Raw genomic sequence first — 19415 nt, forward strand, 5'->3', positions numbered from 1 at the left:
ATTTAAAACAAAACAGCTCAAAATAAATCTCCTTCTGCATTTAGCTGCATTTAGCCATTCTCGAGATATTTTGAAACATATTTCTAATTTATTGCCTTTTTTAAAGTAAATATTCCCTTTTAATATGTTTGTCGTGTTATACCGTCATGTTCATGAAATTTTATGAATTTGCTTATAATTTCCAACAACTTTTCCAAATACATCATCATGGTAAAAATATATGTTTAGGAGTTACGTCGAAAATCATTTGAACACATGTGGGTTAATATAATAGCGAATTCGTTTTTAAAACTGAGTCAGTGCCAAACTGACTCTGTAATAAAAAAAAGTTTTCAGTTTCACGAATGCGGTGGTTTGTTGGTGTGCGTTATATAGTCTGATTTGTTTACGTTTGCGACGACAAATGTACAGTGTCGACGTCTGGTGGTGATATTAGTGCTTGGGAGGTAAATTATTCTCCATCAGATCAGAAGGGCCAAGTGCAGTGTAAAAATAAAAATGAATGGAAATTTTTACTTCATATTGTTTGATTGCCAAACACATGTAGTTCTGACACTCACTTAACCATTTGTCGATGCATTTCCTGTTTGTTCCACAAATAATTACTATTATAATATAAAATCATCATTAGTCACAGTTTTCGTTTCGTTTTCGTTTCGCTTATTTCATCACATAAAATAAATATTCGAGACGTTAAAGTAAATTTTCATTCATAATTTTGATTTTGAAAGCTGGTTTATTCCACCTGAAAATCCATCATTATTTTCGCCTCACAATGAAAGCACACGTAGCTTAACGCCGTCTACGCGAATAAACTCTTCAAAATCAGAATCCGAATTGAATTACGATTCCAATAATAAAAAAGCAAAAGCAACAGGTTTTCCATTTTCATAGTCTTTATTTTTAGATTTTCCAAAACAATACTCGGAACTTGACAGTTCAGTATAGTTGTATTGGTGAACCAGAGTGCCAACCCGTGAAATATCTCAGTGCGAAACTAACAACTTTCGGGGCGAACTAGTGCGACACTGAGTGCGAAACTGAGTGAATAAAAAAACGTTTTGACAGCAGTTAGTGCGACTGGGGTTGAAACTGAAACGTTGAAACTGAAGAAAAACGAATTCGCTATAAAACGTAGCGATATTAAAAAATGTTTTTTTCTATCTTAATACAAACTTTTAACATGATGTTGCGCCAACAGAACACAACATTTATAAAAGATAAAAAAATATAATTCTCTACAATTTGGTCAAATAATTCCTATATTTATCAGAGTTTAAGAAATTCTAAAAATAATACTAGAATTTTTAGCATTTATTTTTTATCAACATTTATTTTTATCAACTAACAATTTTGTTGTATATAATTTAATTTTTTCATTATTTTCTTATATTTCTACACACATTATGATAAATTGCTGCATTGTCGTTAGAGTACAACTTTGCTGCTACTTCATTCTCGGATACAGGTACAAAAGAAGATACTTTTGGGTACCTGGAATTTGATTGGTGTTATCATACATGCTACTCAACTCTTCCACACCCTGATCGCATTCTTCTTGTGACATATATGAAAATGACAATTTTGTAAGACAGTCTTCTTTTCGCTTGCTAGCCCAGTCAAATAACGTTTTTGCACTCGTAATCTGATGTTCATGCTGCCTAGCCAAACTAGCTCTTGTTGCAATCCGTTTTAATGTACCACCAATTGCATCACACGGTCCTTTGCCGTGTGATGTTGCAAAAAAATGCCATTCAGCGTCAATGTCGTATTTCGATTTAAACTGACATAAACTCGCAAATTTTTTCCTATTTTTATACTGGGATGCAGCACCATCCGACTTAAATCTTATTCTTTTTACCTGCATTTGTTGTTCAAAAATGTTACCAATTTAGAAATAAATACTTGCACAGCTATTTTTTTATCCCATTTATTTATTTAAGGCTCATTAGCATTTTAGCTGTAACAGAGCCGAATTTTAATCGTGTCATGTCACATGGTTATCATATCTATAATTAGCACATTACACAGTTGCCATTCGCCAGTATTCCTTCTATACCATTACATATGGTACATTCACACAGTAGCCATTTAGGCGTAAGAGTATTCTTTCTGTTCTTCCATTATCCAGTTAGACCACCGGACAGCGGAGACAGTTGATTGATCATTGTTGAGTTATTTATAGAACAGCAGCCCGATGTGTCTTGCAGAGCAGAGCAGTGGTATGGATGAATCGATCTTATTTCGACCGTGGATCGATCTCCATCGCTGATGATTGTTGCGTGGACGTAGTTATTCTGTAACAACACAAAGATGGTCAATGAGGGGGTCCTGAGTTTTGAACTCACGATCGATCGCTTACTAAGCGAACGCGCAACCAATGTGGCTACGGAGACCCCCTGCACAGCTATTGTGTCATGACTTATAACTTCAGATATAACTACAAAGCTTAAATTTGCCAGAGAACCTTTTTCACCTCTATAATAAACAACGAATGGATGGATTGTTGCTTGATCATTGTTCCAGTGATGACTTTGAACTTGATCTTGAAGCACAAATGAATAATTTTCGGAAAAATCGCAAATCACAACAACCTCATTTTCTTGCAAATTAGCTTTTATATTGTTAAGAAATGTGGACTGTTGTGTTTCAATGTAATCATGAGTAAGTAATTTTTCTATTTTTTCGCAAAAATACGATACAAATTCTTTCATCGGTTTTACAAGAGTTTCTATGTCGCATCGATCAGCATAAGTGATTTCAATTAAATTGCGTTCCTGAAGCTCATCTAGAAATCAGTTTCCAAACTCGTCCATTGTTGGGCATTTTTTACATTCACGAAGGTAACAGTATTTTGATCTATTTGATATGTTACATAGTATTTTTTCCATATATTCTTTGCATTCAATGTTAAAGGAATATTTTTTGAGACTATCAAGCATAAGATTTACATTTTCATGGAATGTACAAACACAAACGTTATGATTTCCTGAACCGCTCAGCAATTTGCAATGCTTCGGACGCATTGATGCAAAAGAGCTGAATCCAATTTTGCAATTAGGATTAAGTTCCTGAAATTTGTTGAAAGTTTCCCGTAATGATGTTATTAATAACCTTTTTTGGATGTGTTAACGCTTCCCATCTTTGGCTACAGAAACATAGTCTCTTTCTCCAGGTAATGATCGACTGATATCGTCGTCATTATAAAATTCCGAAACATGATTTTTAACATCTTCACTTAAACTTGGTCCATATTTGCTATGTGGTGTCCACAATACACCTTTTTCATTTGCCAGTTTTTTGGCTTGAATTGCCATATATTCATTAACGCCAAATTCTTCTTCCATTTTTTGCACGGACCAAGACTTAGGCAAAACTGTTAAAATTCTAACTTTTTCTGATCTTGTTGTCTCTGTGTGGTCAAATTTCTCTTTGAACTGATTGATAATCTTATCAAACTCTGCTGCCTTTTGTTTAAAGTTCGACTCTTCGTCTTCTTCATGTGAAAAGGAAAATAGATTTCTTTTAATACCTTTAGAAATTTCTTTGAATTTTTGTTCGGGGTGACTAGCCTGTCCAAGTCTTTTCGTCATTATTGGTGAAACATTGATACCGGCGATTCTCTTGTTGAATAGCTCAATGTTGTACGCTCGGGAATACTCTGGTATATTGCTGTTTTGGGAATCTTGCGAAGATGCTGAAACGACTGAAACTATTGATAGTACTTCTTCTAAAGTATTCCCTACTGCTGTACTGATCTGCTCCTCAGTATTACACTGCTTTGGTTTGGAAGTGTATACAGACAAACGGCATGATCCGCAAATTTTTAAATACGTATCTAAAAGGATATTGAATCCCATTGACTTAAGTTTCTCAATCATTGACACGGTTAAGAAACGTTTTTCAGATGGACATTTCTTACCGTTTTTCGGAAACGGTCTATAACACGAAACAAAAATTTTGTAGTCCATTGTGGTATACTGTTATTCGTTCTATAAGGACGATTGTTCGACTCATGAACGATGTTTGAATATGAGTTACTTTATATACATTATTGAGGTACCTGACTTTATATACCTATACGGATTTTTTAATATCGCTACGTTTTGTGTTAACCCACATGTCTTCAAATGTTTTTCAACGTAACTCCTAAACATATATTTTTATCATAATGATGTATCTGGAAAAGTTGTTGGAAATTATAAGCAAATTCATAAAATTTCATGAACATGACGGTATAACACGACAAACATATTAAAAGGGAATATTTACTATAAAAAAAGACAATAAATTAAAAATATTTTTTTAAATATCTCGAGAATGGCTACATTTAGAAGGAAATTTATAATGAGCTTTTTTGTTTTAAATCACATCAGAAATCATAATTTGTGGCTAAAAATTATTGTTAACATACAAAAATTCGAAGTTTTGGAAATTCATAAAAATTCAATGTTCCACAAAGTTTGTCAAAAATAGTTTTACCATCTTGGACCCATTTTTTAAATTTTCCACATGACTTCTATTTTATATGAAAAAATTTAAAAAAAATTAAAAAATATGTATTTTGGATATTGCAATTTTTTTTTTTTTTTTTTAAATGAAAAAAAGAGTACTAATTTTTTTTCTCAGTGTTATATTTTTTTCATGTTTAGACATCAATACGCTATAACTTTTTCTAAGACATTATGTCGGTACGACTCATAGCTTTTAAGATATAAATTATCAAAGATTCCTCCTACTAAAATCGATACGCCCTTTTCAAAAGTTACGCTTGAGTAAAAAAATTCCCAATTGCTGTGGAAAATTCATATTTCCTCCAACCCAAACGGAATGCAAACTTTCATTCGAATCAAAAATACATGTTTTTAAAATCTGCATTTTTTGGACGATTTCATTTCGAATTGCTGCTTTACGAGATATCGATCACTACAGACCCTACAGGTCACTAATATTAATGAATCCAATGAAACACAATGTAAAGAGGGTTAATATCGAGCAAAATACACCCAATATAAGAAAAACAACGTTTTAGGAGGAATCCAGTGGTATCTGAAGTGAGAAAATTGATGAAAAATATATATTTCATGAGAAGAATTGAAAATAATGCATGGTGGGCTTTTATTTGTGCCAGTCACTGTGTGTGAATTTCATAAATAACCCTAAACTGCTTGAAGCTCAGTGAAAGTTTGTACAAACACTTATCGAAAGCGAGAGAATGATCTCAAGGCGACGATTTATAGAGAAATGTATCACAATATCAGAACACAGTGTTGGGTTTCCCTAGAACTGGGGCTCAGTTAAAATCGGTTAAAATCGACACAATTTGTCACAAAAAGTTTGGTCGATCCTTTACTTGATATATTGTACAATCGCGCCGAGGCATCATGTTTCACATCTGTACACCATTAAGCACCTCGGAACGCGCGAAAAGAGTCCCATTTGCATACCCTCTCGAGCAACAAATCCGCAGCCACAATCACGGAAAAGGGTAGTAACCTCAGAAAAACATTAACACGGGGAAAAATAAACGCTCCGCCGACGAAAGCTTCGCCCCGCCAAGGCGAATCGTCATTAGCATATAATTGAATGAATAAATTTAAATAATTAAATATTTTTCCGCTGTTCGAGCGAAATTTTCGCCAAAAGACTTTCTCCCCCGGAAGCGACAATCATCGCAGCGATAGGACACTGAAATATATCCTCCAATGCTCCTGCCCTAGGTTGGCAGGTATCCTGTGCCCCAAGCTATTCGTCCCGTGCAGTCGGTAAAAAGCGAAGTAGCGATCGCTGTGGCAAAATTTATTCCAATTATATTTCTCATCATTATACCGTCGCTGGCAACTATCCGTCCGCCTGCCGACGCCCCAGACGGTGGTCACGGTGGGATAATGATAATTTATATTGTAGCAGTTCTTATGATCCTAGCAACTATGGCGGGAGGGGGCATCCATGCTTGCCTTTTTTTTTAAGGTTGGGCGGAATACAGCAAAAATGGAATTTGCTCCGAAAACAATACATGCCTTCATCTGCATACCATAACTATTCTCACTTCATTGTTCTGCTTGATTTTGTTTTTGCCCACCTAGTATTGACATTTGGTTCAGCAGAAAGCTTCCTCTCATTTAATTAGAATATCTATCAACAGTACCACTCCATCGCGCCCTCAGTAGAACTAGTCACCGACATCAACCCGCAATGTTATATTAGCGCCGAACCCTCTTGTTATTTTCCCCCTCAAGTACACAATCGGGCGGCAGGAATATTCATTCCTTTCTGGCGCAACCTCCCTGCAGAACTGAATAATAATCAAATCTATTCACAAATCAGTTCCGAAGATTACCATTGTCATAACCACGAGGAGAGAGAGACGCCACAGAGTGGCGTCTCTCGCTTCTGACACATTTCTTTCCCTATAGCGACCGAAGCGCCACAGCAATAGAGTACAACGCAACGGCATTCGCAATAAAAAACAAACAAACAGTAACCGTCAAAACAATCGCACAATATTTCCCTTCCCATTTCGGGGAGCTTACACTTCTCGGGGCCACCCAAAAAGGAGTAGATGATTTTCGTCATATTTTATCGATTCTCTGATCTCACACGAACAATTGCAATTACACCACCATTCAGCAGAACTTAACTTTGGCGGAAACGCAAACGAACCAATCTCTTGAACTGTGATTAAACGACAATTTCTTTCTTTTTCTCTTTCTTCTTCCCGTGGCCCGCGATAACGCATCCAAAAAAAACAAACAAATCTCCCAAACTATCGCGGCAACCTATTGTGCGAAAAAAAACCGTGATCCCATCGACACCACACGAACCAAAAACTCAAATACTCAAAAAAAACAGCAAACTACCACGGTTCGAACACAGTGTTTCTAGTCGGTGTGTTAATGTCGGTTGTTGGGGGTGTTTTTGTTACGTTTGCTCTGATGGCTTTGTGCTACAGGTCAGTTGTAGTGCATAATAACTTCTCCTTGTGCCTAAGGTTAGTGATTTTCTTCGTTTTTTCTTCCATTTTTTCTTTACTTTTGTCCTCGCAACAAAAAAAAACAAAACTACCATAACTACTACAACAACTACTACTACTGTTACTATTACTACAACAACAAGCAAAACAATACAAAAGAACAACAAAAGTGCAACAACAACAAAGTAACAAATCTGAAAAACAAACAAACAAACAAGCAAAAGCTTTAATAATCATCGCCCACAGGGTTTTGTTTTTCTTTTCTTAAGTGTGACAAAACTAACCACAAGCAAAACAAAACAAAACGGAGCGAAAATGTGCATCGAAAACATAATTTAAAGAAAAGTCTGAGAAACACAAATACAGAACAGTCAAAATTTTGAATCCCAGTACGACTCTGGCTTTGCCAGCAATACACATTTGAACACAGCGAATTTTTGATAGATGTCACAGTCATACATAGAAATGTTGTCTACAATGTAATTCTGAATCATCAACAGTGAAAATTGGCATTGTCATATCCCATTATTGTACCAAACCCATTGAATATCCGGAAGGCTATCTTGCTGGTCTTTCCTTCATGAACAACATTTATTTCCAAGAGAAGTAGGTTTCAGAAGGGCTCTCTGTTCTATCCGCATTCTTCAATCGTGCTACCCATCGCTAGCCAGAAACGTTTTGCCATCTGTCTGTCTTTTGTACCGGTCTACGAATCTACCCAATGTGGTAGACGGAAGAGGATATTTCAGAAGAATATTTCGAGTGGGTTTGAAAATCCCGCCGAAGTGTTTCCAGGTAAGTTTTAACGAGCAAAGCAACATGCGTATTGCTCGAGCACCGTATTGCAGCAAAATCAATTATGCTCAAAAAACAAGCTCATGTGATGGTTACACCGTAACATCAAACATTTTTGCATGAGAGGCTTATGGCTGCATTCGCCTAAATCATCAACGTCAACGTTGACGTCGACAGGAGTTGTGGCTACGACGCTTTAGCGTTGGATCGCACTATAACTACTGGCAGCGATGACATTGCGTTGAGTACAATTCCAAACAAGAATACCAGGTAATTTGCCTTTAAACGACAAGAGAATGTTCTTACCATGATTGATACATGTGTTGTTTCAGATAACCGTCCCCTAAAGATAAGGTCGCAAACGTAGAAAATTCATAATGGATCACTAAAAAAATACACCGCGGTTTTTTTACCGCGTTTAAATCGATTTTGACGATTTTGTTGATGAGACTTTTCAGTTATGATGTAGCGGTTTTATGCCGAAATGTTCTAATGAATTCGTGCAAAATATGTGCAAATTTTTCATACTTTCTAACCATTTTCCATATCATGTTTTGTCAAGACATTGGAATGTTGAAATAATTTTAGAATGCAGCGTTTTGCGTCTCTTTGCGTCAGCCGTCAACGCTTGCAAAATGTTCGAATGACGCAATCTGTCGAAAACCGATTTTCCAATTTACACGGTTTTACGCGTTTTTTACGAGGTTTTTACGAGGCTAGGTGTACCAAGCTTTCGGTAAAAAACAATGAGGTTTTTCTTATTTCGTTCATACAATTGATAAACGCCTTTAAATATCAAATATTTCCAAACATATTTCAATGTTTTCAAAAAATAGGTATAAAATGTCTTCAAAGTAAGTATAAAATGTCTTCAAAGTAAGGCAGCTGGCAGCTCCAATGATATTAGCTCTCGTTTCCATATTAAATCCTTTCGCACTTTTTATATTATATAACAGGGATGCCAGGTGATTTTTTTCAAATGTCTTCACATAGTACGAAAAAATGTCTCCAAGTGTCTGAACAAACATATCGGAGAAAACTAAAATTCATAACTTACTTTTGAACATAGTTTGATAGTTTATTCAACTTTTATTTCAATTGGTTTTGTTATATAGAGCATTCCATCAAAAACTTACCTTGAGGTTTTGAAGTTTATTTCATTGAATGTGAACAAAGAACATATTGCGCAACTACGAACTAAATTATATAAGTTTAGAAATGATAATTGGCTCGATAAACCGTTGATTGAGTGAATATAGCCTCAGTTCTTCCACAAAAACGGAACTATGATCACTCAATTTGTTTATTTCAGCTTTGAAGTTTTGGTTGTAGCTAATCATTGAAACGGTATGTAACCGGAAAACCTTTGATTTGGGAGTGGTATATTTCAAACGAGGTTAATCTAGGTTAATCTATTGTATAATATAGGCCCAAAATTCTCTAACTAATGTCTTCTAATGACATTTTGTATTCAGACCACTTAAAGTTCTCCAGGATTTGAAGTAAAAGTCGTTTTGTTGTTGAATTCATTCTATATACTTGTGCATTTTCTGCTTGGGAAAGTTTGAAAAAATCAAATGAATGACATCGAGACAAAAATCTTCGTTTGTTACTAAGAACAAAAATAAATAAATGCTGATGAAAAAGCGTACAAATGACACTGAGTCAAAAAACCTTCTTTTGACGATATTTTCGGCCAATAGTTGGAATTTTCTGGAAGTAATATCTCCCAAAAATCCACATACGCTATCATACTGAAATGTTGAAAACGACTTCACAGCAAGTCAAACGTCTTCAAAATGAAAACATGTCTTCATACCTGGCATCTCAGATATGATGCAGCATATAACCGAGATGGAAAATATAAGGTGGGAAAATTGCATCACAGTTTTTTATATATGTTACTTTTCTTATAAATAGTCCAGTACATAGAAAAAGTATTGATATAAAAGGTAATAATAATCGGATAAAATGAACAAACTAGTTTTTCTTAAATCAATGCTGACTTTCAAAATCATGAGGGCTCAACTGATATTTTAACAGAAACTGAAATTTCAGTATTATAAAAGTGTTCTAAACTGAATTGCAATTCAATTTCACTTCTCGTCAAATGTTAACTGTAGAATCATACTAGATGAGCTTTTTTTATAAAAAAAACAGCTAAAAATACAAATTACACTAACTACAGCATTTATTTCATTCAAGTCCATTCAAAAGGCAAAAAAATAAGATCAATGCATATGACTTAAATGAACATACTTCGGCTGTCGCGTTTTGTTTCTCTCATTATGTATTCTATTTCTTTTTAGAAAGAAAAAACGATTCAACTCGTGGCAGCAAGGTATAGCCAATGAAACCGACAAATAATTTCAATATTTTAAATAAACATTTCCAATTTTCGATACCTTAGTCTCTCAGCTGCGTATTGCAAGAATCTAACGGTACGGTAGTGTCTTCACATCATATTGAACGAAAATTAATAATATGAAAAAATATAGTTGAAATGTGAAAAAAAACAAACTAGTTTATTGTATAACTGGTAATGAAAATAGATACATATAGATTTGAAATTTTTCTTCATGAATCGTTGATTAGGGGAACAAACATTGGCCTCAAAAAAAAAACCATAATAATAAAACATCTGAGTACCAATGAAAACAAAAGATATTCATATATCTTATTCCTTCAATTCCTTTAACTTATTTCTTTTTGTTACGATTTCAATATTTTGGCACTGAGAAAAGAGTATCGATTGATCAATTGTAAAAATGTTTGTTGTTTTTTTTTCGAAATAAAAATATGTCTCCACATCTGACATCACTGATCATACCGAGAAAAGTGACAGAAGTCTCTCCAGTCTACCAAATAAAACATTTCAATGAAACTAGTGTACTGGAATAGAATATTCTGCTCGTTTCGACAGTGATTGAAGCCAAGACGAGACGAGAAGAATTACTCGTTACGTTTTCAAGAATAGAGCCCATAATGCGCTCCAGAGACGTTACATTGAATGAGAATTGATCCTTTCTCGTTAAAAAAAAATCCAATTGGATTTTTATCATTCAGAAACTTTCTATTGATGTACCACCCTACAGATGATTGCAATATTAAAACTATCACGCCTCCTCCTTCGGACCTCATGGCATTGAAAAGATACTTTTCCTTGTTGTTGGAAAAAATATATTAAGTTCGAAACAGTGTACCATATACAAACATATCAGTAAAGCGGTAATGATGAAAAAAAGAATGCAATCAACTCTGAAACGTTGAACTTCATCAAACATTGTTTTAAAATTGAGCTTTGAATTTTATTACATTCATGATACCCCGTAATAAAACATTTCAAATAATCACCTGGCAGCTCTGACTTACTTGCTCGATTTTTTTATGTCTTTCTGATGCAGTATCATATTTCATCATGCTAAGTTGAAGGTTGAAGTGCGATACACATGCAACGTAAAGTCAAGCCTCTTCTAAAAATCTTGTTGGACGTTGATGGTGTATATGAGTGCAACTCTAACGTTTCCATGGGAAAACATTCAATATAAAGTTTCTCTAGATTGACTCCGCCAACAACAAGGTCACTTAGATAAACAAACTGAGTGAACGTTTCCCTGATAAAAAAAAGTAATAAAAAGCTGAGGAGCTCTGACATCTTTGAAAACACAAATGTCTCAGTGATTATGGAATTCATCTTTACATTTTGTCAACGGTGACATTCTGTCTTTTTCCAAAAGTTCCCAAGCTGCACAGATTTCTGTTATTTTGAATTTCATCTTTCATTCAAAACTTAATAATAACCTGATTGAATAATACTAGCAGCTGATGCGATAATGGAAGATGGTGACCGGCTTCAATTATCATTCAAAGTACGATAGCAAAATACCCGTTTATATTTGACTGGTCCTAGTATGCATAATCATATCCACAGTAGAATCCTTCAGGTTCAATCCTCTGCTCAAATATGGCGATATGATTCGTACTTGGATTGGAAGGAGAAATATTTTTAAACTAGAAATGCCGATCGAAATTGGCCATAACTGACAACATTTATATGCATGACTGAACAGGAAAAAAAACAAATTAACCACTGATTGGTGGGAAACTACTACTAGATGAAACATTTTCACTCTGTTCTCACCTCTAAAGCAATAAAACTACCAACACATCTAACCCATACAATACGAACCGAAACTAACCAGTATACGATTCTCTGACTTTCAGTTCAATCAAGAGAATATGTTGAACTTTGTTTTTTGAATTTTTTCACATTTTTCGAAGTAACTTTGAAGCTTTTCACTAGATTTGTTATGATTTTCCGTTCCGTTATCTTGATTACTCAACTAGGCTGACAGTTTCTATAAACCTATTTTCTGTTCTACATTCATTACCAACAACAACAACCAACCAACCAAAAAAACGAAATGAAGAAATGCAAAATCAAAGAAGCAGATACAACTCTTTTTCTCTCTGATCTCTATTGCACCTTCTCATTCTCCTAGCAAGATTAGCTAGTAGGAAACAGAACTAAAACCTAAACAAAACTCTATCATTCCGCTGAGCGAATTGCCAGAAGTCATCCCATCTCTGAAAAGTGGACCATTCCCCGTCATTCCTCCGCCAAATGACCAAAATCTCCCCGAAGACGCTTGCGTCCCCCTTCGAAACAAACCGCCTTACTCACGCTCTCTTTGTCTTTTTTATATTTCGAAATAACCCCGTGCCACCCCCCCCCCCTGCATGACCCCACCCACACACTCAATGTCTAAGTGTATTTGTCTATTTACATTTTTGAAACAAAAAAGTGATGTTCTACGAAAGCAAAGTATCGCTTCTGATTTGTGTATTTCTGAAAAGATCCACCAACGATCGCAGCTCGTCTTCCGCCATTAACCAACAACACCACGTGCGTCGCACGCAAAGATGGCTGGCGCTTGTCTATATCTCTCCACACTAACGCTCACCAAACAGATATCGCCTTCTTGCACCCATTTGTATTTTCTTATCTGTTCCTTTGTTTACATCGAACATTTCGTTCTTCTTCGTAATCGTTCTTCTGTTTTTTTTCTTCGGTTCTTGATTATGAACTTACTACTTACTACAATAATCAACAAACAAAAAAAAAGAAACGAGCTCCATTTTCTTGCAACACATATATATTGTTTGAGATAATACTACATATATCGAAAATATACATTTTCCGTTTTACTTGCTGTGAGTACTTTTGTAAACTAAACTATTTCTATCGTATCTTTAGGTGATAAAAAAGTACAAAAACTTCTAAACCAAACCTGCTGTAAATATGTAACAACATGACTCCCATTTTTTTCTCTCTCCATTTTCCACAATTGAGACAAAACTATGATATTACTAGCTGGAAAGAAACGAAGAAACTGCTTCCATGTTATTGTCTCTCTTATTTCTCCCACATTTTATTTCCATTCTTTTCTAACTGCTATGCGTGTGTGTGTTGTATTTTGCATGTTTCATTTTGACTGTTTGATGCGCTGCCTTTTTTCTCTTTCTCTTCGTGCATGAACTGCATTTTTTTTTTGTTACTTTTGTAAATCGCTAGATGTAGTGTAACGATAAGAGAAAAACTTGAATTGTCTGAATGTCTCAAAAGCAACAACAACAACCAAAAGAACTAACTTTATCAACGGTCACCGTAAAAGCCACAAGAACCACTAGCTGCGCAACGAAAAAAAACAAAATTGGTTGACGTCAACGCGACTATCCAAAAAAAAAAATGGAAACATTTTACTGATTAGGGGCTGACCTATATTTTTTTCTCCGAGAAAACTTATTTGCTACCCATCAATTTGTTTTTGATTATTAACAATAATATATATCTTATTAACTTTAAAATTTAGAATATTAACCAATATATCAGATTAGTTTTTAATGCATATGGCCGAGTGAACGCTAAACTCGGCTAAACTGAACATTGTTATTGTATCTCGAAATTGATCGAATGTTTGTGATTTCTCTTCCGCCGCCACCGATGCTACGAAAACAAAACCAAAAAATCAAAATCAAAACACGAACCAATTTGCGACCACAATTTTGAACCGTCGCCATCCGATTGATCGTAAACAATACTGAACCCCATTCACCACACTCTCCAAAAAAACCACCAAAACAAATCAAAATCCAAAAACAAACAAAAAACCAAACAATAAATTGCCGAATCGGGGGCGCGAGTAGAAAGAAAACAACTCGCCTTAAATACGACCCGCCGTACGTGAAGAAACCGATGGCCAAATACGTGGGCGGGGCCGCCAACGCTAACCACCACTCCCAGGACGATATCTCGCTCGAGGGCTCCAACAAGATGATGTTCGGCAACCAGACGACCCAGTTTAGGTAAGTGTTTCTGTTGAGGCGAAACCGCGGGTTGACATTGACGGAAGACAGTGAGAAAGGTGCATCGGTAACAGGCGCTCCAACGGCGGCGAGAAACGCATCCGTCTCACACGCGACCTTCTACGGTGGAACAATGTACTTAGCCTGGTTTAGTTCTGATCGTTTTGGTGTATCACAAATTTGTTCAAGTATGCAGTAAACGTTTTGCCGGATTAAACTCACATAATTTGTTGACCCTGGAATGCGTTCCAATCGTAAAAGCGAACCCAAATCTAATCTGAACCAAAAAAAAATCAATTCCACGGGCATCATTATAAGAATGTAATGTACAAGAAAACAACGCAGATCGCCACACCACATAATACTGGCAACGCTGCACAGGAACACTTCGAAAATGGACATTTCAACGGATCACGTGTTTGTGATTTTCAGAATATTTCAAAAACATCGTAATTTCCTACCGTTCAATTCCTATTGTTCAAAATGTTGGAGGAAAATTCGTATTTCATAAATAATAAATACGAAACGTGGTTTGTGGTCACTAATAGAGAACAAAGTTTGATTATATTTTTTTCCCTGTCGATTTCATCGATTGAATATCGGCTGAAAGTCTCTATAATAAAGAACAACAAAAAATCGATTGAATATTTGAATGCTTCAAGCGTATTTTACGCATATGTTTTCAGCGTTTGGAAGATGTCCAATTTTTAATTCATGATAATTTTTGGATAAACTCCAAATATGCTCACGGGGCTTCCCGATTCTGTAAGTTTCGGCATTTTAATTCATTTCGAAAGCCAATGTTAGGAACTGCTTTTGATCGCAATCGTGTACAGGGTGCGTTCACGAAGTTTCGAGCAACAACAAAACTATTAGGGTGCGTGTCCAATAAGGAAAAAATCACAGAAATTCAAGGTGAGCACAGTTTTTTGCATGCCCACAAATTGAATGATATTCTACTTTTATAAACAAATAACGAAAAAACAATGATGAGCAGATGAGATGACAGAATAATTAATTTATTTTCTTGAGCCACCGTTGATTCTCCTTTTTTTTCAATGATTTCGTCCTAATGGGAACGCACCCTTAGATAATTTTGCTCAGGGGTTAGACATCAATTGAATATAGGCTACCCAAAATCAAAATCAATATGGCGTCATTTGTTTACCAACATATTATCTGCGAGCATTGAAATCGTTGAAATCACGGAGATAGTATGCTTTATTTCTAACTGCATGAGCGATTTTCATATTTCGGTTTCACATGGAGGTGTTCACATTTAACATGAAGTTTAAAGTTAGTCACTATTCAACTATATAACCGGACCGAGTTGTAAACAACAGTAATTGATAGAACCAAAATGTCAGTGAACCGTAGCAATATTGGGTAAACTGGCAAAATGAGTAATTTGACGTTTTAGTCATACCCCTGATTTTGCTCAGCGATCTTCGCAATATGGCTCTAAGGGACAGTCCCGCATTTCAACAAAATGTCCCGCGTAAGATTCCGTCCCGCGAAACGTCCCGCATTTGGCAAAAGAAACGAAAATGTCCCGCGATATCAATATATGTATTTCAATATCACAATTTGATCATGTTGATTTTCTTAAATGGATGAACTTCAAAAAAAACTTTTATTTGGCAGACTGTTCAAGAGCGCTGGTTTCATCGCACCGACATTGTGCTTTTTGTTAAGAGAGTGTCAACTGGAAGCGACAGCAACAAAATTGGATAATGATTTTTATAAAGGTCCCCTATCGATCCGCAGGAACCAACGTGAGTTAGACGAAAAGTTCATTTTTGGTCCCCTAGCTCGGTCAGGGCTTAACGTTTTAAATAAGCCGGAAGAACTAATGTATACTCGACAGGAAGAGGCAGAGTTGTTTGATGAAGTATCGTAAATGATGCGCTGGGCGGTCTTACGGAAGTTGGCCGGAACCTGAACCATGGCCGATGAATAGATGTATATTGGCGTGTTATTTTACCTTTTCGTGGCTTTGGTGGTCGTCTGTCTATTTTGGCCATTCGCCCAAAAGTTTGATATCGGGCGCAGCTGGGGAATGTTGAGAAGGTTGGTGGTCCTCGCGATAATGTTTATCTCCAGCCGATTCATCCTCCAGTGATCTTTTGGCATAATGGGCTGATCCCCGTTTCGGCATAAAGACCACATCACCTTCGCAAGTTTCGGCAAGCACTTCGTACTCGTTCCCCGTTCACCATATGACTCGAAAGAAGAGCGGCTTGGACATTCCCTTCACGCCTGTCAGAGAAGGACCTTCTTACTGAACTTGATGTGAATGATATATTCGAGGTCATCGCTTATCTGGGGAACGTCGGCTATATATGGCGGACACAAAGTGCCTCACGATGTCCAACTCCTTCGCTGTGGGGTGGAGCTTGCAGTATGGAAAAATCATCAAGTTGCTTGACAGTGCTGCTGCTGCGAATCAACAGCCTTGAATCATTTTTGTTGTACACTTAATAAACGTGAGATTTGAAGAACATTTGTTCCTATAATTATCGCCATCCGAAATTAGTCCATTTTTTTGAATGCCTACGTTAACACTAAAATCGATGAAAAATGAATTGGAATTTTCGAGCATTCCATTCGGTAATTTGAAGAAAATTGTAGAATTTGAATTGTGCTTGCTAGGCGTAAATGCTCTGATTGAGCGAGTGATTTTCGGGCGTAAACAAAATCTAAACCACCGAAAAATCACAACTGAGTGCCAATACTCAGAAAGAAATAATACTGATCAGTTTAGACTCGCTAAACTATGGTTTATGTTCACATAATGTATATACATAACGTTTTGTTTTTTGTGTCCCGCGTTAGACCTCTGACCATCTGGTCACTTTACTCTAAGGTATCAATACACTGCCCTTATTTTTCACTGTTCATATGCACCCTAGAATTTTCGATGCAAAAGGCCATCGAAGGATCTTGTTGGAACTGCCTGGATTGTCCAAGAAGTTTTTATTCAAGAAGACCTCCTTGAACCAGGGGTACCCCCGGGGCAAAAGAGTGACTTCGGCAGTGTTGTCTCAATGATCTAGGAGAAAGCTTCGTTTGGGCCTGCGATATGTGAGAGGGCTTACTCGATCCGTCAAATCTATCACCAAGACGACTGTCACTATTTAAAATATCAACTACTGCCAGGCATTTATCAGTTCAGTTTTATGAAGATCTCCCAGTGCAATCATCCTCAAGATTTCGTGTTATCCTTTTGTGCCACATGAACATCGTTGCACGTGATCCATATTACTTGAAATATACCAAAAGTCTTCGTAGCAATTTTGTTCAGCTGCATTTTTCGACTTTCGGAGTTTTCAACGAAGGCAACTGGCACTTGCAGTCTTGAATCTTTGTGAAAGCAACCTACAGTTTAACTTTTGGTCTGGGATAATGGATTAGAAATGACTTTATGTTTTCCTTGATTATGTTCGACATAATTCGGAGTTTGGAGATTCGACAGTAGTTTTGTATTAGCTTAATGTGCACTTCAAAGCCGTGCCAAAGACATTTTACGGTTAGAGTGAATTATTTGCTCGTCAATAATTCATTTTTTTGTAGTTTATGATGGTTTTTACTACCTGAAGAGGTAGGGGAACGGGGCATGTAGGAAGGATACTCATCATCATAAATGTGAAATTCAAACAACTTTTTAATCAGTGAACTATTCAAATCGACCTCCTCTACATATCCGACATTGTATACTTTTTTGAGTTTATGTTTCATAAGTTAAATTAGTAAATTAGAAATTGTAAATTAGATTATTCTAACTGTTATCGACCAGCAAGGTCAACAACGATTCCTTTAGTCTTGGCTCTTTGAACAATCGTCATCCACTCACTTATGCCCGAGTGGCGCTTCATACTCATAAGCTAATTCGTTCTTTCCAATTACGATGCATTTAAGCCAAAAATACGTTATGAGAAAGAAAAAAACCATTTTTTTAAACAATAAAAAAAGGGCGAGTCGCAAATGAAGACGACGTGGTTCCATCATTCTTAGCTCACTGGGCGTTGAGCTTGAGCTTGAGCTTGGGTAGACTCTACAATTCGTAGTTGCTCTCCGTGATTGACCTGAACCAACCAAATTGTACAAAGAACACACAGAATGACGCTTGGAACTAGCAAATCATTCTCGTTGTGCAATTTTCAGTGATTCGAGCTTTAAATGGTCAATAAAGACGTCGGCCACGTCCTTACAGTCACCAGGGGAAGGGAAGGAATGTTAGTATGATATTCGCCGCCCGAAGGCCAGAAGGGTCGCCTCTATAGCGTGGTTCCCTAGCGTTTATCATGGAAGGGATAGTTGTTAGTGGGAATGGTTAAGAAAAATCAGGATTCACTACGGTAAGTGATGTGATTCTAAAAGCTTGAACTCTAAACTCTCAAAACTCTCAAATATATATTCTAATAAGACCGGTCATGCATTTCGTTATTCATCGTGCGTAGTACATAGATATTTTTTCTGACCTGGAAAGGTCATAACCTGAGATAACCTGAGGTCATTAAATACTTTCGATCTATATATTTTTATTCAACCGCGAAGACCAAGGTTATTTTTGACAGACTGAAACCCTAAGGATCTCTAAGAAACCCTTTTAGTATTCCTCTAATCGACGATATATTCTTAACCTGAGAAGGTCACCGAAGAAATTCTTTCAAACCCGCTAAAACTGATTATGTATTCGTCACTTGTATTATTTTTTAAAATATTATTCGATCGCGACGACCGAGGTTTTTTTTAAACCTGAGAAGGTCTCCGAGACACTGCTTCAACACTACTCAAATCGACGATATATTTTTCAATCTGGTCACCTTTAAAATCAATTGAACCGACGATATGTCTTGATATTCATCACTGGTATTATATTTAACAAAAAAAAAACCAAGATCGACTGCAGCGGTTTTTCTCGAGCAACCTGAGAAGGTCACAGATAAAATTCCTTAATAAATAAAAAAATTAAAGAATTTAAAAACGCGCGAACTATCTAGGAAAAATAATTTTAAAACATGACACTAGCATGATGACGTCAATTGGGCACAACGTAGATGACAATGACGTCAAATGTCTACATTCAGCTACTTGTCCACAATCAGTAACACATTGCCTTGATTGCGCCACCTAAGAACTAGAGAGGTGTGAATATGAAAGCGAGTCGTATCTATGTTTATAATTATTAGCGCATCAAAACGACCCTCTAAACGTAATAAAGTAATTACTCACAACTATAAACGACGGCGCCAGTGGTTGTATGGTTAGCGTAACAGCC

The 19415-nt window shown here is 36.3% G+C and overlaps 1 protein-coding gene across 15 annotated transcripts in view; it reads left to right on the forward strand.

The window, feature by feature from the left end:
- LOC129768776 (disintegrin and metalloproteinase domain-containing protein 11) overlaps nucleotides 1–19415 on the forward strand; it is a 912619-nt gene that overhangs the window by 830586 nt on the left and 62618 nt on the right. For 5 of the 15 annotated variants that reach the window (XM_055770645.1, XM_055770693.1, XM_055770654.1 and 2 more), the window contains exons 18-19: nucleotides 6853–6991; nucleotides 13976–14134. In XM_055770645.1, coding sequence (XP_055626620.1) covers nucleotides 6853–6991; nucleotides 13976–14134 — 298 coding nt within the window. The remainder of the gene's footprint in view (nucleotides 1–6852; nucleotides 6992–13975; nucleotides 14135–19415) is intronic. The other 10 variants (XM_055770678.1, XM_055770728.1, XM_055770686.1 and 7 more) reach the window with 4 other exon arrangements.

The sequence above is a fragment of the Toxorhynchites rutilus genome, chromosome 1 (assembly GCF_029784135.1).
Source record: "Toxorhynchites rutilus septentrionalis strain SRP chromosome 1, ASM2978413v1, whole genome shotgun sequence".
NCBI classification, from domain to species: Eukaryota; Metazoa; Arthropoda; class Insecta; order Diptera; family Culicidae; genus Toxorhynchites; species Toxorhynchites rutilus.